Source organism: Vigna umbellata, chromosome 7 (assembly GCF_029865625.1).
Source record: "Vigna umbellata cultivar VRB3 chromosome 7, Vumbellata_1.0, whole genome shotgun sequence".
Taxonomy (NCBI): Eukaryota; Viridiplantae; Streptophyta; class Magnoliopsida; order Fabales; family Fabaceae; genus Vigna; species Vigna umbellata.
The window spans coordinates 23,716,765-23,743,340 of NC_142171.1; the positions used below are offsets into that span (position 1 = coordinate 23,716,765).

Consider the following 26,576-nt stretch of genomic DNA (forward strand, 5'->3'; position numbering starts at 1 on the left):
CTTGAACCTTGGGAGGGGCTCTTTCCTTGCAAGTCAGATTTCATTTCACAGATTCCTCTCTCTCTAGAACAGAAACCTTGCCCTAACTCAAGTGCTCTGACTTCTCTCTAGGTTTCCAGCCATTTCCACCGATTGAATCCTAATTTGGTGGTGTTTTCTTGTTCCTGGAGTCAAGAGCTACGAAACCATCCGATTGGTTTTGCGTTCCAGCGGGTAAGTAGATTTTCCCTCTTTCCCTTCACTGTTCTTGTCCTAGGTTGTACCATTTTCTGATTTCTTGTGCCCTGTGTGAGTTTGTCTTTCATTCTTGGTTTATTCCGACTCAAAGAGCTAAAGTCTAGCACCTATTTGGTGATTTATAGGTTCTGTACAGTTTCGCACGGTGTAGGGGGTACTGTTAGAGCATCTCTGAACTGTGTTGAGCAACCCACCAGGTAAGGGGAGCTAGTTCTCTTTTTGATTTTATTGTATGACGTGATTACATGGTGATTTTCAAATTGGTATGTTGTTGGAAGCATAATTTTTAATTTTTGCTAACTTGAAATGCATGTACGAAAGTGTGAGTGCTACGTGAATGTGGTGATTGATGGATATGAACTGTTTGGGATGATTTTGAGTGATGAATTATGTATGTTGGAACTGTTTTGGTGTGTAAAATTTGTTGTGGTGTTGATAGGAAGGAAAATCAAGTGTCTTAGGGTCACTTTTTGGTCATTTTAGAGGAAGTGAGGTAGGGATTTTGAGTAAATGAAGGCTGCAGTGTTCCTGGACTGTTTGGGCAGCCTAGACAAGTCCATTGTGACTTGTTAGAAGCATAACAGTAGTTGAAAACAGGTTCCAAGTAGTGGAATCGAATTTGGGTCCCTAAGTTGTTGAAATTAGTGTTTTGGAGCTGAAAGTGAACTTTAATCACTTAAAAATGGTAGTAGAAATGTTTAGAATCATTTGGATAAGTTTAATTAAGTCTAAAACGAGAATTAAGAGTCTAAGAAGTTGAGAAAAGTGGTTAGAAATGGTCAAGGGAGGTTTTGTTACCATTCTGCAGAGTTCTGAGAATTCTGCAGAATTAAATTCTGCAGAATGTGCAAATTGAGCGTTCGTCCATGTCGGAGTTGAACGCTCGGTCATGCCATGCGCTGAGTGACGTTCGGTCAAATGTGGGCTTGACTTAACGTTCGTCCTTGTCTAGGGAGCGTTCGGTCTTAGGGAATGATATTAATGGCGTTCGGTCATTGGTTTAAGTAACGATCGCTCAAGTTATGGTTTAGTAACGATCGCTCAGGTGTTGGTTAGTAGCGTTCGTTCATTCGCTGGTTTAGTAGCGTTCGGTCAGTTGAAGGTTTAGTAGCGTTCGGTCAGTTGAAGGTTTTATTAGCGTTCGGTCAGGGGTTGGAATTAATAGCGAGCGTCCATAGGTAGTAGCGAGCGTCCATATTGGTGACGTTCGGCCTAGTGTTTGATCTCACAGCGTTCGTCCATGGAACGCTTGCTTTAACAGCGTTCGTCCATTGGAACGTGTTAGGGATGTTAGCGTTCGTCCTAGTGATGTTAGCGTTCGGTCTGGATCATGTGTTAGTGATAATAGCGTTCGGTCTTATACCCTCATGTAGCAAGTGTTAGCGTTCGGTCATGAGGCTTGATATTGAAGTGTTCGTCCAAATGGGGTTCGCCCAAGGGGTTAGGACGTTCGTCCAAACAGTGTCCGTTCAAGGTTTTGGACGCTCGTCCAAACAGTGTTCGTCCAGTGGTGATATTTTCCTTTATGCTTTCTCTCATTCCAGTAAGCTTTGTTAATTAAATATTTCGGTTACGATTTATGAATGCATCTTCATGTGATCCAGATTGGTTGAAAGTGTATGATTATAAGTGGTTTATGATGTACATTGTTGATCCAAAAGGAATATTATGAGATTTAAAATGGTTGGATTGAATCGGAAATTTAGATCTCTCGGTGAGATCAGTTAGTGTATTGAATGAATGTAAGAGGCTTCCATATGGGGGGTTATCCCTAACACTCCAACGGTCTTTCATTCTCACTTAGAGAGGATTGACGCGTGTGGTGGGAGTAGTGGGAGGTCCTAGGGTAGACGCTATCACTGGAGGTCTATTCCGCGGTAACGGATTAGCCTTGTGTATGGTCGGGTGGAACCCCTCGGCAATGGCTTTGCAAAGCAGTAGAGGCCATCACAAGTGCACAACCCGCCCCAGCTCTACATACATTCTATGTCCGGACGTGTCTAGAGTCTTAACATGATAGGATGCTGGTCTTGATGAGTTTTATGAAATAAATGCTTATGTTTATGATGACTTATGTGTATGGATATTCTGGTAAATGATAGATTGGTTGAAAATGAATTGTATGATTGTTTGAGACCTAGCTCACCCTTGCATTTGTATGTGTTGCATGTGTTTGCTTTCCCCCTTGCGATGATCATCCAATCCTTTGGATGTGAGCAGTAGGTGATGATGTACCTTTGGAGCAAGCTTTGGAAGTTGAGGAAGACCCAGCACCTAGTGCTTAGGATTTCTACCAGCTCTTATGTTAAATAGCTTTTCATTTTGAAAGACTTCTAGACTTCATTTTATCATGATCCGTCATTTCGGGAAACTTTTTAGGTCCCTTTAAAATTTCATTAGTCTTGTATTTTGGAGAATTATGAACTTGTACTTAAGTTTTAAAGTTTTCCAGCCAGACTTGGATAACTGTACTCCTTAATCCTATCTTTTGTGTACTCTTAATTGCTTTCTATTATTATAATTGATGCATTCTACATATATACATTGTTATATATTTTGGGATGTCACATTTATTCTTAATATTGGTGGACTAAAATATTAATGAGTTCATAAACAAGAATGAGGAACACTATGAAGTAACTATAACGGAAAAGAACAAATTATACTCAGATGTATAATTTCCTACATATATCAGTTTAGTTTCAAGAAAATATTCCTTAATATTTACAAGTTTTTTTTATTGTTACTACAGTTATACATAAACAATTAAAAAAATAAACGGTCATAAGTACTATCAAAAAAGAAAAAAAACGTATTGCCTTTACATGATAAAACAAAACGCTTGAAGGTGAACCAGCTAATAATCTTGGCTTTGAAACCCCTCCATTTTTCTCCCAAAAGTGGCAGTCATAATCACATCCTTGATAACATCTTCTAAATACCCCAAAAATATTGTTCTATTTTTGTTTGTTCATTCCTCACTCTCTCACTCACCCAATCCTTGTTCAGCACACTAGGTCAACTTCAACAAAAATATATTTAACACACAAATTTTTTACATTTATTTAATTTTTTTCTTTAAAAAAATATAAAAATTTATTTTATTATAATCACTTTATTTTATAATATGTATCAAATAAATTACCATTTCTCCAACTTGAAAGCTTTTTTTATCCAAATGTCTAAATTGACATTCATGTCATTGCAGGCATTGGAGATTCTATTCAACACAAAATCCAAAACTCTTTCGTCAAACGCAAAGTGCTCCTCTTTCTTTTCGTCTCTCCCTACGGTTTCACTCAATAATCTAACTTATAATTCATCAACATCTCTCCTGAACCCATTAACTCATCATTCATCTCCTTTCTCTGCGTTACAGAGAAGAAGAGAAAACCATGAGAAACGTTTCAAAGAAGAAATTTTTAACCTGCTTCCGTCCTGGGCATGATACGGATGCAATGCTTCAACCTAGGGCTGTGGTGGATCGCTCCTCTAGTCGTCGTTTCGCCTGCATCCCCGTTGCAGACGAACACGACGCCGGAAGTTCAGCCACCAAATCCACGTTTTCGGAGCAAGAGTTGCCACAGAAGGTTGTGCCTCATCCTCCAAAACCAACGTTTTATAAGGTGATTAAAGCCGTGCTGATTGAAACCGCGTTGGTTAGTGTACTTTTTAGTTTCTAACTTTCTATACATAAAACCTACGTATTGTTTTTCTTTTTGCAGTTATAGACGTAATTATCATCTTGTATATTTTTTTCCTGCAGAATACAAAAGCTCACAAGAAAAATCTGGACAGCCAAAGTTGTTTTGGATCAAAGCGTGGTTTTTCGGTATACACAGAAAGTTCATCGACCGGTGATGTGAAACAAGTTTTTGTGGACAGTAAAATTGAAAAAATCAAGCCCTGTGAATGGTCTTCGACGATTTCATCTTCAAACTCAGCGGTATCTGAATCAAAGAATATATCAGAGATTGAGTCGACTAAAGAGCAAGTAGAGAATGAAAAGAAGTTTCAGTGCGTAGGAATATACTGGGTTTTCGTGAGCTTAGTAGTCACGATTTTTTGGGGTAAGGTTAACGTTATTATTTGGACATCGTTGTTGTTATGTGTTTTCTCTCTTTGGAATGCAAGTTGTTGTTGGCCAAAAGAGGTTCCCAAGTTGGGGAGCGTAGAATCCAAAGCCTACAAGAATAGCCGCAGAGAGCGCAGTGGAAGGACTGGTCGGAATAAGGAACGTTCGTAATATTTTCTTAGTTTTTACGGAAAATAATTTGTTAGATACTCTACTAATATTGCATGTCCATATATTTAATCAATTTTTATGTGACATGCATTATGATATTTACAAATGAAAATTAATATATCTTAATTGCATATTATAAAAAAATAAATGTGAATCGCACACTCAAAAGCTTGAATGTGTACAACTTATTTTTAATTTCAGTAGACCATTTTTTGTTAAAATATATTTGTATGGATATTTTAATAGTAAATTAGGAATTATGTTGTTATTAAAGTATAATATTATGAATCAAATTTGTAGTTTTTTAATTTATTTAATGAGAAAATTGATTGTCAAACGTAGTTAAGGATTAAATTAGAAAGAATCGTTACTTGTATGATACTCCATTATCATAAACTATCTTAATTAAGTTAGATTTTATTTTGTGAGTTTTTTTTTTTGAGGAAAAGTAGAGTTTGCGTGAATTGTGTATCACTTTATACCCAAAATTTCAAGGTAATAGATTATAGATCTTTATATTTATATACTAGTAATTTTTCTTAGTTTTTTTTATCTAACATGGAGCTTTCAACTCACTTTAAATTTTTAACAATATTCTCGTGAATCTTGAACTCCTTTTACCTATAAACATACATCTTGGATCTATCATCGTGTCATGGTCAAAGTCCTAAGGTCATTGTTAAGAGAAGCTATAGATATTATTATGTGTCAATTTATTAGAGAATCAAATACTTAATTAACATTAAGAACTTTTTATACCGGTGGAGTATTCATAAGAATATTGTAGAAAATGTGCGAGCACCTTATAATGCTTTTCTATGTTATATAGACTTGTATGTTAGTATTGAAAATGGTGACATTATACATAATGTGACTATTCCACCAAAAAGTTTTCTATTAGTTCAAAATAATCAATATGTAAAATCAGAACAAGTGATTGCCGAGATTCTCGCAGGAACATATACTTTGTATTTAAAAGAAAAAGTTCGAAAACATGTTTATTCTGACTTAGAAGGAGAAATGCATTGGAGTACGGATGTGTATCATGCATCATAATTTAAATATAATAATTCTTATATCAAGATTAACATAAGTTGATTCACCAACATTTAACAATCTTCTCCTCAAATGTGAGTCTCCACATTGGGACACATCCTTACAACGGGACACTATTTCGTAATGCAGAAGACTTTCGATACAAGAAAGAACCCTTAAATTTTATAATCTTTCACATACTTTACATTGCATTCATTCAAACTGTTACTAAAATAAATTATCAACTCTAATACGAAAACACCAATTTCAATCCAAAACGTTAAAATAATAAATTTATAAGTTATTCTATGTACTAGTCATCTTTTTTATTTTTATCCAATAAGACTTCTAACTTACCATGGATTTTTAACAAATTTGCATTCGTATGAACAATTGATCAAATAATACTCCATTTTAAACCCGTGGCATTTGCTTAAATTTACTAAAAAAAATGAACTTTTTTGTGATTTCTCTATTTTTTTTTTGTATATTAGGAGGCTGTGGCTAATAGAAAAAATAATTGTTCGTTCTTTTGAGAGTTTGAGAATAAGAAAATATGTTTCTTCGTTTGATTTATATTTCAAAAAATAATAGTTGCAATAAATTATGTGTTATGGGAATAATTTAAAAAAAATTGGAGGTGAAAATCATGTTTTTCCAAATAAAAAAAATTATCAAAAAATATTACTCTTACTAAATATTTTAATTTGATAAAAAATTAAATAATTTAATAAAATAAATATTACTCTTTATTTTTCAAAAATGTATATAATATTCTTAAATATTTTTATCAATCAAACATATTTTATTTTAGTCATTTCATGAAAATATAAATTCCAAAATTTTCAATTCTTGACGATCATGATTCACGATGATATTCATCAAATTGTACAATCTGTGTTTAAACTGATATTATAGTGTTATGTACAGTAAAACTGTTGAATTTTACACCAATTAATAGAAACTAGTTGTTTTAATCTATCAATGTTGTAAAAAAGTTATATTAGACAAGAAAAAGTTAAGTTCTAAATTGGTTTAATACATGTACATCATTTGGTTCTAATTTGGAGCGTTGTGTTCAAAATCGTCCAACCTTTTAAAAAAGTTTACTATTGTCCCATGTTTTGTTAAAAACTGTTCAAGTTGATCCTTTTGGTTTACGGTGCTAAAAACATAACGGTGCAATGATGTGACAATTGTGACCTATTTAATTTTTTACTACGTGGCAACTGTGACCTGTTCAATGTTTATGCGAGAGAGCCTTCATGATTCTGCACCTTGACTCATGGCAGCCCATGGTGGTGCAACGCGTTTGATCAGCGATGAATAAAGAAGAAGCTCTTGTTCTGGGCTTTTGCTCTTTGCAAAGAAGACGAAGATGGAGGACTCATGAAGAGGCTTCTTGCACGATGCATGGAGACACATTGTTTCTACTTTTCTAGCTTGTGCAATTTGCAGGTTAGTCTCATAGATGCTGCTTGTGAGCTAGGGTTTCTGCGTTAACATGCCTCAAGTGATTAATTAATAGAGTATTTTAACATGCCTCAAGTGATTAAAGTTCAACAAAGTACACAAAATTAAGCCCAAAATAGCATAAACCAGCCCATTTTATTGGCTAGTGAGTTGGCTTATAAGTGTCAATTTGACACCTCTAATTAATTTTAAAAGACATTAATTAATAGAGTATGCCAAAATTTACATCATGCAATATTTTGTCTTATTGTTTCTAATTAGTTTCTTTTGACAAAAACTAAAGATGACAAAAAGGAGTGAATCTAGGAGACAAGTTTGACATCCCAGCTAAAAAAAGTGGGTAAAAATGACTTTTTCAACTCAATAGTCAATCCAACAACTTAACAAGTCAATCTGACAACCTGAGATAAAAAAAAACTAAATATAAGAAGCTCGCTTTCACTCGCAATAATACTCAAAACAACCCAATAATTTAACATCATTAAAAAACTTAAAAATAAATAACTTAACCTCGTTTGCGATAACACTCAGACTAAATTAACAATCCGACATCAATAATATTATATGCAAGTAAGTGATAAATTATTCAAATACCATCTAAACAACCTATCATGCTGACCAACATAAGTCCAACAACTCGTTCTTCAACCCAATATGAACCTGTTTCAGCTTTATCAACCTGACAACCCTGCAACTTCGAAAAGCCAAATTATAAAATTCAACCAGTTTTTAAACGTGTAAACTAACCTAATCTAACCCATTTTTTATAAACCAAAGTCGGATGGGACTTACGCCGAATTGATTAGTTTTACCGTCCTAACAAAGATAAAGACATAATAATCATGTCATGCCATCAATAACAAATAACTAAATTTGACGTGACAAAAGATAACCACCGCCATATATCTCCTTTATAATTTTATGGGCGAGAGATTGAATGCACCAAACATATCCCAATTATAAGGCTCTTTAATTGTTTAGAAAAATGCTTCAATTTAATTGCTTAAAATTGCTTTAATTATTGTTAATGAATTTTGAATCAAGAGATTAAAATTACTTAAAAAACATATTCACTAAACATCTGCCAAGTTAACAAGTTTCGAACTAAAAGAAAAAAAAAAATGAGATCTTCAACAATTCTCGGGTATTCTAAAACATCGTTATATACACATGCAAAAACAAGAAATTAGTCCACAACACATGTTTGGTTGGTTGCAATACTCGGGATCGATATTAATTCCTTCGTATTGGAGGAATATTTCTATAGCACCACCATGAAGGAACAGTGAACCACGTGTATGCCCAACTGGCTATATCACCATGGAAGCAAAAGGGCTCACCTTCCTCGTTGCCAAGACTGAAATTGCCCCAGTTGTTTACGTTGGTCATGCTGAATCCTAAACGGCTTGATATACCTTTTAAATGATCAGAATCCCATTCATTCCACCAAGGAATAGTTGGATCATTGCAGAAGTAAATGCTGTTTCTAATTCCAACTCCAAGTTCCTTTGCAGAGAAAGATGTTGAACAACACTTTCCCAAAAATATCATTTGATCCCCCAAATCCTCAACTTTCTTCCATGATAACTGACAAAAGTCTAATGCAAATACCTCAAATTTTTGGGTCTCAAGCACCGCTTGTTGGTTGGGACTAAAATATCTACAAACAAGCAAAAGCTCCCCACAGGACTCCACAAGATACCTTAAAATTTGATTGGTTTGGCGATTCTGCAATATTCTCCTTTCTTGTAACTCAAACATCTCAGGCCTTTTTACTTCATGAAATCGTGTTTCTATCTCGGAAAGTGTTCCAAAATCATCATTACCTTTGTTAATGTTGGTGTAGATACTTTGAACATCAATTTGCCATACATTAAATCCATCTGCCAGGAGATAAAAACTTCCATTACAAAATACAGCATCCTCAAATGGCTCACCTGTTAGTTTATTGTATTTACGCCATGAATTTGCTCCTGTGACCCAAAAGGCTAACTCACGGCACTGGCTGTGTAGAAGCATGCAAACAAAGTTATTCTCAATGGGAAGTCCAGAGGGCACTATCTTGTGATAAAAGTTCCACACTGAAGGGAGACTAAATTGGCTTCCTGAAAATGGATTCAATAAGCTAACTTCAAGATAGAAATAGTCCAGATTTTTTACCATAATCAACCAGCCACGAAATGATCCCCAACAATACTTCCCACGTGCCTCTGCTAACTCCAACTCCCAAACCCGATTCTCCAATATACTGATACAAGTTCTAGTCTCTTTGTTCTGCTGACCTGACACCAAGAGACAAGGAAATCCATGCCTTTGCCAACTAGGAAGTTCTTCTCCAAGAATAACATTCCAACTCATACAGACTTTGCTGATCGATAAGCAATCGATAAAGGTCAGTTTTTCAGCAATCATCTCAAGTATACCACGGGGGAGACTAGACCAATCTGCATAACATTCCTTTTCCAGTTCTCTTTTTCTTTTGCGTATTTTTTTACTGCACTTGGCACTATATCTTCTCCTGATAGTTTCCAACAACAATGAAGGGATACTTGACAAATCTTCATGGCATTTCTTTGACAACTTCCTTTTTTTACATCTTCTTTTCATCCTTTTGGCAGAAACTTTTGTGATGGTAGCTGCCAACAGTAACGATCGCATCCTGCTTGATGTTTATTTGTGAATTAGACATCAAATATACAATGAAAAGATTAACAACAGAGTAGTCAGGTGACAGGCCTATAACTCCAACCACGAAAGCCCACCATTCGGGCCAAACCAACCACCTTAATAAAACTAAAATTTCTCGTTGTCCTAGAAAACAAGGGCACGTTTCCTAAATATCACGTTAAATCTGACTTATTTATCGACTAAAAGGATCTAAATATAAATATTGTTCAAGGTTAAAAATTACGCCGCTAAACATATAAAATGCATAAAATTTTATAGACAACAGAAAAGGGAGGAAAATTAAACAATCCTGGCCAAGCCAATGCAAAGTCCAACCACAATGCAATCATCTCTAATTCCACCATACATTCAGTCTAATGTGTTACAAATTACATATAGAAGACGAACTGGAATTTCCTAGGCTGACTTTGGCTTAGGATTCATTGAAACCTTGAAAGTTGAAACCTACTCACCACTAGCATCATTAGGATAAGTTGCAGAGAGAATAGTACATGCTGCAATCCACAATGTAACATCATGTTCCTTCTGCTAATGTTGAATCAACAAATCAAGAACCGCAAGGATTTTCAAAAAACAACAATGCAATGCTCATTTTAATGATTGATAGAAATATGAAACAAACACTGAACTAGGAATCAAACAGGTTAATCACAACCTAGGAATAGTCATCTGGTTAAAATCCCCCATCAAATAATAGAGTAAAACTACATATACAGTCCACAGTGAGAGCTCGAGATACATATACAAGTGAGAGAGGAAGACCAGACCCGTGAAAATGTTGAACGATCACTAACCTGGTTTAACAAGTTCATACGACGGTCCTCTTTAGCGCTATGCTGAACCAGCAAGACAAGCTCGAAACGGGGAAGCAGAAACAACTGATATCTATATAATAAAAAAACAAAGACTGGGCTTAGTTCTAACAAAACTCGAGGTCAGGCCCAAATTCATGATCAACCATTTAGTGACTGTTAGGCTAATTAATTCCTCCCACTTTTTATTAGTAAAATTTGTACTTTAGATTAATTTAAATACATAGTTTAATTATGTTAAAATATTCAAAATTATTTTTTAAATTTATATAAAATTAAAAATTATTTATATAAAAATTAATTTTAACTTTCTTAAAAATTTATGAAAGTTTCTCATATAACCAATTATGTGTAATTTACAATTTTATCTACGTAATATATTATTAGCTAAAAGATATTTGTAAATGGACATGTCATATTTTTTTATATATTATGATTTAAAAAATAAAACTAAATTGTTTAATAATGATAAAAGTTGAAAAGTTGTATAACTATTTTTGAATTGAAAAATTGGAAAATTACTTCGAAAAACTGTAAGATTGTATATTTTATTAAATAATAATAATTCTCTAATTAAAAAATAAAATAATATAATCATGTCTTACTAAAAAAAAATAAGTTGTTCTAATTAAATAAAAAATAAAACAATATAATTAAAAATTACACCAAAAACAATTACAAATATTATATATAAATTACACCAAAAACAATATAAGTTGTTCTATATTTTTCATGAAGATATACTTTTTTTAGAATATTATATATAAATTATTTAGAAAAATCGATGAGTGTTGACCACTGACAAACGCGTTATGAAGGACGACAGTTCTAAGTATCATATTACTGAAAAGTCAGAACAGAACAGTCGTGTTTGTGTTTGTTCTTACTAGTCGCACTCGTTCCAACAGTAGTTGGAATTTCCTTCTATTATCGTGATTTGTTTGTTTGCTCGCTGCAATTGCTCAGTGGGACTTACAATATGAGAAACTCAATGTTCTGTCTTTCTATTCTGGTTCTATTCTTTTCTTTGTACACTCATCCTTCTCTTGCTGCACTCACCACCCTTTCTGCTGATAAAAAACTCATTGGTGATCAAACTCTCGTCTCCGAAGGTGGCGTCTTTGAACTGGGTTTCTTCAAGCCAGGTAATTCCTCTAACTACTATATAGGCATATGGTACAAAAAGGTCCCCACAAAAACAATAGTTTGGGTGGCAAATCGAGACAACCATGTCTCTCATAAGAACACTGCCACATTAACAATATCAGGTGGTAATTTGGTTCTCTTAGATGGGTCTTCTAATCAAGTTTGGTCAACAAACACGAGTTCTCCCAGGTCAGGTTCTGTCGTGGAAGCTGTTCTACTAGATTCCGGGAATCTCGTGTTAAGAGATAGACCTAATGATAATGCTTCGGAGCCTTTGTGGCAGAGTTTTGATCACCCCACGGACACGTTCCTTCCGGGTGGAAAAATTAAGCTCGACCATAAAACAAAGAAACCACAATACCTCACTTCGTGGAAGAACACGGAGGATCCTGCTACGGGTCTCTTCTCTCTGGAACTAGACCCTGAAGGCTCGACTGCTTATTTGATTACTCGGAACAAGACTGAACAGTATTGGACAAGTGGCCCTTGGAATGGACGCATTTTCAGTTTGGTTCCAGAGATGAGGTTGAATTATATCTTCAATTTCTCGTTTGTGTCGAACGAGAACGAGAGCTATTTCACCTACTCCTTGTATAACTCTTCCATTATATCTCGGTTATTGATAGATGTCACGGGACAGATCATGCAACTCACGTGGTTGGAGAATGCTCAGCAGTGGAACTTGTTTTGGACACAGCCGAGAGATAAATGTGACGTATATGCCGTTTGCGGTGCGTTTGGGAGTTGCACTGAGATGTCAATGATGGGGCCTTGTAATTGCTTGGAGGGTTTTGAGCCAAAGTCACAGTCTGATTGGAACCTGGAGGATTACTCAGGAGGGTGCCAGAGGAAAAAAAAGCTGCAATGCGAGAATTCCAATGCCTCCAACAGGGATAAGGACAGGTTCCTAGCAATTCCCAACGTCGTATTACCTAAAGATGCACAATCTGTGGGATTAGGGAATGCAGGAGAATGTGAATCAATTTGCTTGAGCATCTGCTCCTGCGCAGCTTATGCATATGACAGTAACGGGTGTTCAATTTGGGTCGGCAACCTTCTCAATGTGCAACAGTTGTCTTCTGATGATAGTAGCGGAGAAACTTTGCATCTCAAACTTGCAGCATCTGAGTTTCATGATGATAAAAGCAGCAAGACGACGATTATCGGTGTGGTTGTGGGAGTGGTTGTTGGCATTGGGATTCTCGTGGCCATCATTCTTTGGCGAAGGAAGAGAATGGTGGCATTAAGAAAGGCTGCGGAGGGTTCGTTGGTTGCATATGGATATAGAGATTTGCAAGATGCAACGAGGAATTTCTCTGAGAAATTGGGAGGAGGAGGGTTTGGTTCTGTTTTCAAAGGAACGTTGCATGACTCCAGTGTGGTAGCAGTGAAGAAGTTGGAAAGTTTTCGTCAAAGAGAGAAACAGTTCCAAACAGAAGTTCGGACAATAGGGACAATACAACATGTTAATCTTGTCAGGCTCCATGGATTCTGCTCTGAAGGCACCAAAAGGCTGCTAGTTTATGAATACATGCCAAATGGCTCCTTGGATTTCCATTTGTTCCAGAATAAGAACTTCGTGGTATTGGACTGGAAAACGAGATACCAAATTGCTTTGGGAATAGCAAGGGGATTGGCATACCTTCATGAGAAATGCAGAGACTGTATTATACACTGTGACGTAAAACCTGAGAACATTCTCCTAGATGCTGATTTTTGTCCCAAGATTGCAGACTTTGGCCTGGCTAAGCTTGTTGGAAGGGATTTCAGCAGGGTCCTCGCAACAATTAGAGGAACAAAAAGCTATCTTTCTCCAGAATGGATTTCTGGGGTGCCTATCACTGCCAAAGCCGACGTGTACAGCTATGGAATGATACTTTTTGAGCTTGTGTCAGGTAGGAGGAACTCTTATGAGCTATATGATTCTGAAGATGGCCAATTTAGGTTCTTTCCTACCAGGGTAGCAAACATAGTTGCCCGTGGTGGCAATGTTCTTAGCCTTTTGGATCCTTGTTTGGAACAAAATGCTGATGCCGAGGAGGTCACTCGAATGGCAACCGTTGCTTCCTGGTGCATCCAAGACAATGAGACTCACCGGCCAACCATGGGTCAGGTTGTTCATATCCTTGATGGGATCTTGGACGTGAATTTACCTCCAATTCCAACATTTCCTGAGGTATCTGTTCACTACTACTAGAAAATTTTGTTTAATTTCCTTCGCCAACTCAAGCTCAAGCCAGAGTAACTTCTGACACATTATTTGTTACCAATACAAAATCTGACATCTTTCTACTGTCAGAAGTGTAATTGTATTTCCATGTTGATTTCATATTATTCAATAAAAGTAATCTCATTTCACAAGAGCGTTGTTGGGACAATTTCTCTGCAGTTAGGGATTGAACGTTGATAGCTAGGTTAATCACCACAGCGCATTTAAAATGTATACATGACAGCTGATTAGTATAATCAAACCGTAGATGATTTGTCAGAACTAGTTTTGGTTTCGTAAAAACAGGTCTCAATCTTTTAAAAATTGGTTATACAACTGTTTTTTTTTACATAAAATATTTAGTTTTTAAAACCATTTGAAAAAAATGTAAGTGTGAAACGGGTATAAATTATATAGTATATACTGAACTACAGTGTTTGAAGACCTAATAATCAATTACTAAATAATTTTTTTAATACAGTTTTGGATTCAGAACAGGTAATTCACTGGAGAACTTTTTCTTTCTTTGTTCGATGGGTCAAGTTCAAATATTTGAAACAAGTTTCATTCTTCATGATAAATCAGTTGAACAAAAAGAATCATTAATTAACAACAGGTAACTAAGATATATCATAACCAATCAAAAAAATAAAGAAAGGCCAAAAGGGCAAGCTAGTGATCAAAATCTATATCTAGAAAGAAATAGTACCATCACGTTGATTTGAACAGAAAAACACGTATCTGCATCGTGATCATACTCATACAAATACTAAAAATGTAAAGAACGTGAAAAACTCACATTCAACTAAATTTTTCTATGGAGAACAAAGGTCCTCCACAAGAATACATGACAGAGGTGTTACCTACACAAAAATACGTGAAGAAGGCAAGATGTCTAAGGTAGCTCTCAAGAATTGGTCTAAAATACCTGAAAATAATTAATAAAATGGTGTCAAACACAAGGTTTAGGCTTTTTGCTACAAGACAACGACTAAACTAGAAGCAGTATAAAATCAATAAGGAAGACTTAAAAACCCTTACGAAATTTGATGCTATCAATAATGAAAATGTAAATTCCCTTTTGTGTAAATTCATTCTCCAACCCGTCTTCTAAGGTGATTATTTTTATTTAAACTTCAGTGTTAAACTTCTTGATTCTTGATTATTTACATTATGTATTCATTTTAACAGCAGAGAAGTTCTTGCCATGAACCATTCCTGATTTTCTTGATTATTTGGTACTATTCATGTTATATGTTATGCTTCTGATTCTATTCTCAGTTATTGCAGAGATTTTATATCCCGGTTATTTAAATGCGATTAAATGAAAAATGTGTGTGTGATAAATCACAACCCAATATATCAACACGAATTTGCAACTTTCCATTTAACATATCAATGGGTTTGTTGAACTCCATCTTCGATTCATCAAGAAAAATGTCAGAGTGATGGTTCAGGAATGTGGAAAGTTTCTTGTGTTTGTAGAAGGATCTGAGCGAGTTGGAAGATGAGGCAGCGGCAGATGACGTAGAGCTGCATTGTGTTTGTAGAAGGATCTGAGCCGCCATGACTTTTAACAGACAACAGTATTGATATAACATTTGTTTAAATACAATAATTATGAAGCCAGATAGAATAAGACATGAAACTTCTTGGAATAACCTTAAATTTGGATTTTATTTGTAATTTCGTTTGAGTTTTATTTGTCTGTTTTTTCGTTACTGAGTTCGTGTTATTCAGTTGCAGCATTTCTGTTTTTTTTTTTTTGTTTTTCTGTCGGCGCTATGTGTCTGTTTTTGTACCCAGTCACTGTATTATACTCTGCCAGTATTATTTTTCTGTTTTTTATTTTTATTTTTTGTACTCGGTTATGATGCACTACTATTTAAAGGTCTGTGCAATTAATGGATATACACAGTGATTTACACAGAATTACAATGCACTGAGGTGTGTGTGTCGTTTTTTCTATCAAAACTGTGGTCATTAAAGCTTAAAACAAAAACAAAGTTAACGGTAAGGAAAATTGCCTCTCATCTTTGTTGCCCTCCAATACGAAAAACCTTTTCTTCGTTTTTGTTTTCTCTATGCGGCTGTTCCCCTTTCTTTCTCTCTTTGCGCCGAATCCTTATATGAATTCCATGAAAAGTTTGGGAAAATTTTGAGAAGTTTAGATAGGTGCAGAATGGAGAAAAACAAGTTGTTATATGAAGTGACTGATAGCTCAATGGTGGAGTGAGAAAACTGAGTTAGTTGGAAGAAAGAAAAAAGATATGATCAAATGTATCAACGAAATCAATAGATACAACTACTGGAAATTGATGAGGTTTCCTCCTTTTCAGTTTTCGCTATGCCACTTTCTTGTCTTAATTGACTGACCTCGTTTTAGGAAACTAAGTTTGAGAAGGAAGTTCAGAACAAAATCTGTTCTTTGGTGGAAGATGAGATTGTTTCTTGTTTCTTTCGTGGAAGAGACTATTTAAAGACTTTATTTTTGCATTGCCACTATCGACCCAAATCACTCCGGGATCAAATGTATATTTTTTTTTTCTAACATTTGTTTTACTTATATATATATCCTACTAGAAATTTGAAGTAATGCACAGATATCTACACACCGTTTGATCACAAAGATAGCATCTTCCTGAGATCACACCAACACCCCTCCAAACTCCGATCAAATCAAAGAGTACTGTAACAACTATGTCAAAGAACGTATTGATTGAATATAAAACCAACATGGAAAAACAAATCTCATGAGCATAGATCACAATTACATTAGTAAAAGCCAAAAGTGGCATAAGTCACCATTATTAACAAAGAGAAACCAATTTGTACTCTAATTTTCTCCTCCCGTGGACTTGGAGCTTGCTAAAGAGATGTTACTTCTGGCTTGAGAGGAGGAGGTCGTAGAAACGTTGCTCTTCTCCTGTGAACTGTGTGTGGAGTTTGAGTCGGTGTAGAAGACTAAATTCTCCTGGTTGTCAACAAACACTTGAAGGGATCTTGGAATTGGAGGCATATTCACCTCTAAGATCCCCTCAAGGATTTGAACCACCTGAGCCATGCTTGGCCGGTGAGCCTCATTGTCTTGGACACACCACGAAGCAACTTTTATTGTTCGAGTCACCTCCTCAATCTCAAGCATTGCCCTCCAAAAACAGGGTCCAAAAGGCTAACAACAGGGCCACCTTGGACAACAACATTTGCCGCAAAGGTTGGAAAGAAGGTAAATTGGCCATCTTCTGATGGCTCAGAGTTCCTCCTACCGGATACAAACTCAAAAAGCATCATTCCATAGCTGTACACATCAGCTTTGGCAGTGATAGGTACCCCAGAAATCCACTCTGGAGCAAGATAACCTCTTGTTCCTCTCATGGTTGTGAGAACCCTGCTGAAATCCCTTCCAACAAGCTTAGCCAGGCCAAAGTCTGCAACCTTGGGACAAAATTCAGCATCTAGGAGAATGTTTTCTGGCTTCACATCACAATGTATAATACAATCTCTACATTTCTCGTGAAGGTAATTTAGTCCCCTTGCTGTTCCTAACGCAATTTGGTATCTCATTTTCCAATCCAACAACACCTTACGGCTATTGTTGTGGAACAAATGGAAATCCAAGGAGCCATTTGGCATGTAATCATAAACTAGCAGCTTTTTTGCGCCTTCAGAGCAGAATCCACGCAGCCTAACAAGATTAACATGTTGCACTGTCCCTATTGTGCTAACTTCCGTTCGGAACTGTTTTTCTCCTTGGCTAATACTCTCCAACTTTTTCACTGCCACAACACTTGAATCCCCCAAAGTTCCTTTGAAAACAGAACCAAAGCCTCCTCGTCCAATTTCTCAGAGAAATTCCTCGTTGCATTTTGCAAATCTCTGTACCCAAATGCCACCAACGTACCCTCCACAGGCTTTCCTATTCCAACCATTCTCTTCCTTCGCCTGATCACGAAAAACAAAAGAATGGCCAAGAGAACCCCAATGCCAACACCCAATCCCACGGCCACACCAATAACAGTTCCCTTGCTGCTTTTATCATCATGAAACTCAGATGCTGCAAGTTTGAGATACAAAGTTTCTCCGCTACTATCATCTAAAGATAGCTGCTGCAGATTCAAAAGGTTGCCAATCCAAATGAAACACCCCCTACTGTTATATGCATAAGCCGTGCAGGAACAGTTGTTTAAGCAAGTTGATTCACATTCCCCTGCCTTCCCTGATCCCACAGATTGTGCATGTTTAGGTAACGCCATGTTGAGAATCGCAAGAAACCTATCCTTATCCCCTTTAGAGGGATTCAAATTCTCACACTGCAACTTGGTTCTCCTTTCACACCCACCTGAATGATCCTCCAGATTCCAATCAGACAGTGACTTTGGCTCAAAACCCGGCAAGCAATTACAATACGGCATGGAGTTCTCAGTGCATCTCGCAAACGCACCACAAAACGCATATACCTCACACTGTTGTCTCGGCTGTGACCAAAACAAGTTCCACTGCTGAGCAGTCTCCAACCACGAGAGTTGCTTGATCTGCCCGGAGACATCCATCACAAACCGAGATATAATTGAAGAGTTATACATGGAGTATGTGAAATAACTCTCGTTGTCGTTCGACACAAACGTGAAATTGTAGAGAAAGTTCGCCCTCATCTCGGGAACTAAACTAAAAATGTGCCCATTCCAAGGACCACTATCCCAGTAGTGTTCAGACTTGTTCCAAAGAATCAAATAAGAAGTGGTTCCTTTGGGGTCTAGTTCCAGAGAAAAAAGACCCGTCGCAGGATCTTCGTTGTTCTTCCATGAAGTGAGGTATTGAGGTTGCTTTGTTTTATTGTCCAGTTTGATTTTGCCACCCGGGAGCCACGTGTCGGTTGGATGATCAAAACTCTGCCACAGAGGTTCTGAAGCAGAAGCACCATTATGCCTATCTCTTAACACAAGGTTGCCAGAATCAAGGAGAATAGCTATTAAAACCGAACCAGACCTGGAAGAAGAACTCATGTTTGTTGACCAAACTTGTTTAGAAGATCCATCCAAGAGAACTAGATTGCCAGCTGATATTGTTAACGTGGCGGTGTTCTTATCAGATACAGGGTTGTCTCTATTTGCTACCCACACTATTGTTTGTTTGGTGACCTTTTTGTACCATATGCCTATGTAGTAGTTAGAAGAATTACCCGGCTTGAAGAAACCCAGTTCGAAGATTTCACCTTCAGAGACGAGGGTTTGGTCTCCGGTGAGAGTTTGGTTTGCGGATACGGTTGTGAGAGCCGCAAGGGAATTGTGGGTGAACAAAGAGAAGAATAGGGTGAGAAGTGTGATGCAGAACCATGGGTTCTTCTTCATGGTATTTTACGTTAGCAACTTGCTGTGAAAAATTAAAGGAGATATTGTACTTGGATTTCAATGCAGTGGAACAGACACAAAGAAACCATTAATGAAGGAGCAACAAGCGACTGTTGTGTTCATCAAGCGAAACGGCGCATTTTGTTCTGACTAGTCTAACGAAACATGTGTTATGCGTCGTTGTCATGAGTTGTAAACTTCATTTCATAATCATCCATCAAGCCACAATGAATTGAAACCTTGCATTATTTGAAAATATCAAATAATATTTCTGATTTTTACAGAGTGCTATGTAATATCTCCTGATTGTTTATACTAAAACCATAAGGACGCTTTGCTTTCAATATCTAATTGTGAAGCGGTATTTCTCTTCGGGCTAATGCTTAATCTTACAAAAACAATCATTTTATAACTAATCTAAACAAACAAGACTAAACTTTAAAGCAAGACCATTAATAAAGGAAATAACAACTCAAGTTCAACCTTGAATATCATCTTGTCTGAAGACAAAACAACAATAAGATATGAATTAATTCAATTCATATAAATATTCACGTCAGTTTCACTTTAAAATTATAATGTAATAATTTAAAACTCTTCTTTTATATATAGTCAACTTTTAAATTTATCAACTTGAGTTTCTCAAGAGATATTATGCGATGCTAATTCACTCAAACTAAGATAAAGCAACAAGAAGTATTGTTATACATCATTTTCTCGTTTTAATGATGATTAAGACCTTGGTGATCAAGTTGAGAAGGTGGTTGGGAAAAGAAGAGTGAATTAATGCGTATAATTGATGGAAAACAAGTAAAAGATTTTCACCATAAAATAAAATCTAAAATGAATCCTGGCTGGTAAGTAAATTTGTACATGATGTTGACATGATCCTACCTTAGCTCCATCGAGTAACGGTGATGAGGGTGTTTTGCTGTCCTCGTGCTAAAGCGACATAAAAAGTAGTGGTCTTTTTTCGTAGACTTTCACGTTCATATTAGACACTACAATAATAAATATCGATGTAAGTATCCATTTGGTGATAGGGTATTTTTAGATGGTAAGTATGAGCTGCTGTTTTCTAAAACTAAAAAGTTTTGCAACATAAAAATAACAAAAATTGAAAAATTTAGTTTTTAAAGTTTTGAATGAGAAACTTCTCTTGTATTAATAGTTGGGAATCACTTAAGAAACATGTGTTTTGATTAGTTAGTTTTTAATAGATTTATGATTGATAATGGATTTTTAAAAAACTTTAAGATAATAGTATTTTATTCCAAGTTCATCCACATACATAAGGAAAAAACATGTAAAACATTCGTTTTAAACTTCTAAATATCTTTAATAAAAAATAGTACTAATATATTTTTATTAAATTAATTAATTATAAAATTATATTTAAGAAAATAAAGACTTTAAAAAAATAGTACTAATATTCTTTTATTAAACTAATTATAACTTTATGTTTGAGAATAAAATTTAATTAAATTATTATTTATGTATGTTAATTTTTATTGATATTAAAAAGGACATTTAATGATTTGTGTTTCTCAATATTCATGTCATATTGTCTTGAGTATCCTTTTGCCACCAAAAGCCCTGTGATTCTCAATATCCTCATGTTCATTGAATTTTGTTTTAAAAATCCATTTGACTTCAATAGGTTTGATTCCTTTTCATGCATGAGTGAGTTCTCATGTTTTATTTCTCTCAATTGTTTGAATCTCTACATTCATAACTTCTCTCCATTTTACAATTTGAGAAGCTTCCTTGTAAGTATTGGGATCACCTCCATCTTCGACCAACATGAATGCCATGAGATAAGCTTCTGCAAAAAAAAATGGGTGTAATCTGTCATCCAAACTAGTTTCTTCTCTGCCACATTGCCCTCCTTTGGACTCATGTCTCATGTTCATCAGCATTGTTAGTTAGTGATGGACTAGTTTCAGTTAGAAAATAGATATTGAGTGGACTCAAGCTCAGAGTTATATATGTTACACAGGATAAGAATCCTTCAGGTAATAACAAAAGCAATAAAAAAAAAAGGATAAAAAGAGAAATAAACTATAAGTTTTTTAATGTGATCACACATGCAACGTGTATATTTACTTGCATAATTATATTAGAAAGTCTTTTATTTAAGTTTAGAATATGTTTTTTATACAACGACATATAAAATAGTATATTATTTAATAGTATATAATGTAAGACTAAAAGTAAACTTTATAGGACAAACATAGACTTCTGAAGCCTCCAAGTTCTTCAATATTTTTAAAAGATGTTTATGATGTTGTTTAAAGTATTATTAAACATTATAAGGTATTTTTTGGGATTATTCTTGGTACAATGAGTTAGTCTAAATTTATTTTATCTTAAAGTTGGATAAAATCCATTATTTAATTTGCATGTATTTTTTTAAGAAATGTCCGGGCACTAAATAAAAAAAATCAAAATATATTGAATAATATATATTCAAAACAAAGTATCAATATAAATATATCGTGGCCATATATGCAAAATATTATCTTGTTTTAATAATTATGCGTTGATATAATTATTTATTATTTTTCCACAAGAAAAATTAATTCAAATAATCATAAATTTAATAATTAAGTATGTTTTTACTTGTAAATTTAAACAATAATTAGAATTCATTTTATAAACTTAAAAAACAAATGAATATAATCATTTTAATTAAATACCATCAATTATATTTTTACTGTTAAAAAGTATTATATATTAGTCAAATGATATAAATAACTAAAATATTAGTCTGAAATTTACGAAGTAAATTTAAAAACTAAATTATATCAAAATTTGATACATAAATATCAATTTTATATTTAAATTTAGGAGTTAAAATCATATTTAACTTTTTAATAAATATAAAATCAAAATAAACAGATTATAAGATTAATACCACAAAACACTTTATAAAATAAAAACTGCTTCTTTAATATTGTTACTATTTTTGAAAAAACATTGTTTAAAACATTCGCTGTGTTTATTACTGCAGCGCTTTAAAAAGAAATTTGCGAAAATGTAAAGTAAAAAGCATAGTTAAATTAAAATTTGTTATTAACGAATTATATGAAACATATGTCGGAAAATTATTTTATTTAATAAAACAAGTGGATTGCATAAATTATTGAACAAAAAAATTTCATAAATAGGGCCATTTGGCCCAACCCAATCCTAATATTAATACACTACAAAAATATATAATTTTAGTAGGAGTTATTTTTAACGTGCGAGGTTTTAACCTCCAGAAAATACAATTCTTCGAGTTACATAAACCTCTGAAAAAAGTTGCGTTGGAATTGGTAGGAGTTTTTCAAAAACCGCCGAAATTAGCAAGAATTTTTCAAAACCACCGGGATTAGGTTTCTCAAAAACTGTCAAGATTAGTAGGGATTTCTCAAAAACCGTAAGAATTAGTAAGAATTTTTTAAAAGGCACCAGAATTATTCTATTTTATCATCTTTATTCACGACATCATTTCTATTTCCAAAAACATAACTAATATATCATTGGTTGGAAATAATATTTTATATTCATTTTCATAAAACAAAACTAAATAGTTTATAATAATATAAAAAGTAAACACAATTTTTAATAATAATTTGTGAACGCATAATAAATAAAAAATGAAAAGAGAAACAAATAAGAAGTGATTTTTTTTACTATTTGATTCTCTTTCCATTTAAACAAGGATATTAATTTAAAAACAAATATAAACCACATCTAAAAAAGCAAATATTCTTCTGGCCAAAGTCGTGGCTCCCTGAGAAAATATGAACCAAAAAGTATACCTCAAATACAGGATCAATTGTTGAAATTTGATGACTAATACAATGAATTTTTGTGTTTCAAGTGAACTAAAAGTATACTTAAAGAAATACAAAAATGTGGTACTAATCTAACCAAAGACAATACAAAACTGCATTAAACAGCCCTGTAAATATTAGGCCTCATGAACCTTAATTTTTAGCCGTGTACATGCAGAGGTTTCCAAATCCCATGTGCTCTTTGCGTTCAATCTTTTCGATCATATGTGCAACTCCTACTCCACCTGTCATGTCATGTCACCAAATAAAACCATTTTACATTTGCCTTACAAAACCTGCAAAACAAAACAAAACAAAACCATCTTACACCTACCTAGTAAAACTGCACTCACACAGTGTGAAGGTTAGGATGAAAATTATCACACATGCTCTCCCCAATATGGCAACCACCTTTCTCACCAAATACTGTCCAACAACTGAAGCTACAGTCGCTACACCTACCAAGCACAGTACTACAAGACCATATCCAAACTTTAACATTAAAATCACAAGTTATTGCTTCATTAAGCCCCTCTTGGTCCATTAAATATCTAGTACTAAGCACATGCTCTTTGAATAGGCAAATTACTAGTCATCCAGCACACTGTTCATTCTTTCATGCATACATACCATAAGGAACGGGGAAACGTTTGAGAAGGTAATATTCCACCATAGCCATAGATGCTGAAAATAGCATTGCCAAAATGGATGTAGCACTTGCCACCTCTGTGAAAAATTCTCCAATCAGAACGGTTTCCAAGAAAAATCTACACAGAAAAACTTGATGAGAGAAAGAAGAATGAAAGGTACCTGATTCTTACCAACGAAAAGTATTATTAGCAAAACGGTTAGCATCCACTCAGGAAAAATGACATAGAAGTCAACTCCAATGCTGATTCCAATCATCAACATTGGTTGGAAGAGAAGTGCTAAGTCATAATCAATCATTCCAGGAGGTCGAGGACATTCAATACCAGATGCAGAATCAGATTCAGGGCAAGGAGTACATTTCTTAGAAGTGGCAAGCCAAATGAAATCAGTGACGTTAAAATGGATACAAGACATGATTTCATTGCCAAGTGGTAATATAAAGAGTAAGCTGGTTGAATAAAGCTCCTACAAATTATTGATACTACATTAACAAAATCGAACAAGATCCAAGTAAAACCCACAGTACAGATGAAGTCCAAAATAAAGGAAAAAATTACTACCTAGTAGACCTCCAATAACTCCAATAATAGCCATTGGAAATAACTCTACAAAGGAATAATCCTCTTGGCCACTAAAAACAAAATCAGTCAAGAAGGGGAAGGAAGAAAACAAATATCTTACTATTCAACTGACAGTGAAAAAGGTGATAGCTTATATCTTGACTCTGATATATCCCATATTATAAATCCACCGGACCCAAAATGTCCACATTTTCCATTAGTAAACAAATTTTTAATTCATTAAGATGTTTAAGATAAATCAAGTAATGGAGGTTACCTCGATAACAATGTCAATTCCTAGTTCAGTCCAAGGAAGCTTAAGAGGATCCCTGCTTGAAACAACCTTGATGGGCTTACCATCAACAGTGATGGTTTCATTGTCTAGTATCTTCACATCTGCTTTAAATGTTCCCAGCATAGAATCATATTTCAACAGGTGTGAAGCCTGGATCATACGTGAAGCAGAATTAGTGAAACAAAAATATATGTGCCAATAAAACTAGCTAAGCCAAGACAGTTAGATGACTTACATTCTTGACACCACCACTATCGTTGACAACAACAACATCAAGGGGTGAGTCTTTTCGGCCGTGCCAACAACGAAGAAAGTTTCTGCCAATTCGTCCAAAATCATTGATTGCCACCTTCAACTTGGCCACTGTTTCTCCTCTCACTGGAGTGGATCCATTGGTCTGCTTTTAGTTTGCAAATTAGAAGTAGAAACAGACACAAAGAATAATTAAGAAGCCATGTATTATTCATACAATTGTTACATTGTTCTATGGAAAAATATTTTTCATGTCTATATTGTGTATCACATCATATTTTTTTCATTACTAGAAAACCAGTAATACCAGCAATGAATTTCCATACAGTTACACAATCTTGATCAGATACTAATTTAAGACTGTTCCAACGCCATGCTCTTTACAACTTTCCTTCATAAACGGCAAAATTCCTCTCTTTCTCTATCATGCACTACTTTAAAGCTGCTCTATCAATGAGAGCAATCCAATTTTTTATTTACACTTAAAGGATTCTATATTTTTCTTTTCTATTGTATATTTTATCTTGTTAATGTAGTAAAATTCCATATTTAGAAAGTAACCTTATTATTCTTTTGCAGTGAAGGATTGTTTCATGATAACGATAATAATCATATAATAATTAATTATTTGGTTCATCCATAAAATATGATTTTTCATTTTATATATTAATTATATCTCTTATATATTGTATCTCTTATGTTAAAGAAAAATTACTTCAAAAGGGAGCAGAAGATATTTGATTTTTTTCATACCATCTCATTTTTTTTTATGGTAGAATTATCACTAAGGCCTTGTTGATTTGGGGAGAATAATTGGGGGAGGGGGGATTTGAAGATAATTTTTTGTTGTTGTTTATTTGAATTGGAAGTAGAGTTTGTAAGAATTAGTGTAAGATTTGATTGACGTGACAGATTAAAAAAATTTACTTTCAAATCCACTCTCATTTACCTCCAAATTCACTAAAATAAACAACAAAAAAATTTATCTTCAAATCCTCTAAAATCTCCTTAATTACTCTTCCCAAATCCATTTAAGTGAACAAGGCCTAATAGAACATGACATATTATTAAAAGCTCAACTAATGTATAATAAAAATTCATTTATAATTTAAATAACACTAAGTGATGATACATAAATGTTACTAATTAATAGATATAAAATTTATCGATACAAATTTATGAGTAATTATCAACAAATTTTGATTGTTAATAAAATTTGTTGGTAAGATAGTCTTCTTCCTCTCTCGTCAAAGGGTTATCATCATTGTCATGTACTAACATCACCTTTGACTCTTCTTCTTTTTCTTCTCCTATTTCTCATAATCTTCTTATTCCTTTTCATTCATTTTTCTCCTTACCTCTTTCTTTAACTTGGACAACTATTCACATTGCACTTTTGCATCACTGATGCACTTTTATATCATTGTTAACTTGTCAATGTGTCACCACCGAGTCAATGGTAACTCATCCTAGAACTTGTAAGATCATACACTAATTTGTATTTATAATAAATATATTCAACATATTTTTACATATGTTTTATATTTTTAGAAACTTTACTCTATATTTTTTTCACATATTATATTTTTTAAATTTTTACAAAATTTACTTTTTATATTTTTACACACACACACACACACATATATATATATATATATATATATATATTGACTTTTTCTAAACTTATGAATAATTTTAAACATTAATTCTATTCAAAATTTAATTATAAACTTAAAAATGTTTTTATCTTTTTTATCAATATCTTTTACTATTTAAATATCTTTTAATATAATATATATT

The 26,576-nt window shown here is 34.2% G+C and overlaps 2 protein-coding genes, 1 long non-coding RNA gene and 2 pseudogenes across 3 annotated transcripts; 3 read left to right on the plus strand and 2 right to left on the minus strand.

The window, feature by feature from the left end:
• Positions 1 to 56: 56 nt before the first annotated feature.
• LOC148195507 (uncharacterized) lies at positions 57 to 2,769 on the plus strand. The gene is made up of 3 exons (XR_015780678.1): positions 57 to 213; positions 363 to 434; positions 2,458 to 2,769. It is a non-coding gene; the product is annotated as an uncharacterized LOC148195507 (long non-coding RNA).
• Positions 2,770 to 3,477: 708 nt separating this feature from the next.
• On the plus strand, positions 3,478 to 4,483 carry LOC148195508 (uncharacterized). The gene is made up of 2 exons (XM_088093936.1): positions 3,478 to 3,896; positions 4,004 to 4,483. The coding sequence occupies exons 1-2, from the start codon at positions 3,633 to 3,635 to the stop codon at positions 4,481 to 4,483; spliced, it is 744 nt and encodes a 247-aa protein (XP_087950062.1). The 5' UTR covers positions 3,478 to 3,632.
• Positions 4,484 to 8,038: 3,555 nt separating this feature from the next.
• Positions 8,039 to 10,536, minus strand: LOC148195509 (putative F-box protein At5g55150). Its single transcript, XM_088094145.1, has 2 exons — positions 10,474 to 10,536; positions 8,039 to 9,650 (listed from the first exon to the last, which is right to left on the minus strand). Exon 2 carries the CDS (start codon positions 9,647 to 9,649, stop codon positions 8,225 to 8,227), a length of 1,425 nt encoding a protein of 474 aa, XP_087950271.1. The 5' UTR covers position 9,650; positions 10,474 to 10,536; the 3' UTR covers positions 8,039 to 8,224.
• An 845-nt stretch (positions 10,537 to 11,381) lies between these two features.
• LOC148195510 (G-type lectin S-receptor-like serine/threonine-protein kinase At2g19130 pseudogene) lies at positions 11,382 to 14,027 on the plus strand (annotated as a pseudogene).
• A 2,615-nt stretch (positions 14,028 to 16,642) lies between these two features.
• On the minus strand, positions 16,643 to 19,371 carry LOC148195511 (G-type lectin S-receptor-like serine/threonine-protein kinase At2g19130 pseudogene; annotated as a pseudogene).
• Between the last annotated feature and the right edge of the window lie 7,205 nt (positions 19,372 to 26,576).

Coding starts and splice junctions, on each gene's coding strand:
- LOC148195508 (XM_088093936.1), top strand. CDS start 3,633: ATGAGAAACGTTTCAAAGAAGAAATTTTTAACCTGCTTCCGTCCTGGG. Junction 3,897..4,003: donor TGCTGATTGAAACCGCGTTG/GTTAGTGTACTT, acceptor TTTTTCCTGCAG/AATACAAAAGCTCACAAGAA.
- LOC148195509 (XM_088094145.1), bottom strand. CDS start 9,649: ATGCGATCGTTACTGTTGGCAGCTACCATCACAAAAGTTTCTGCCAAA.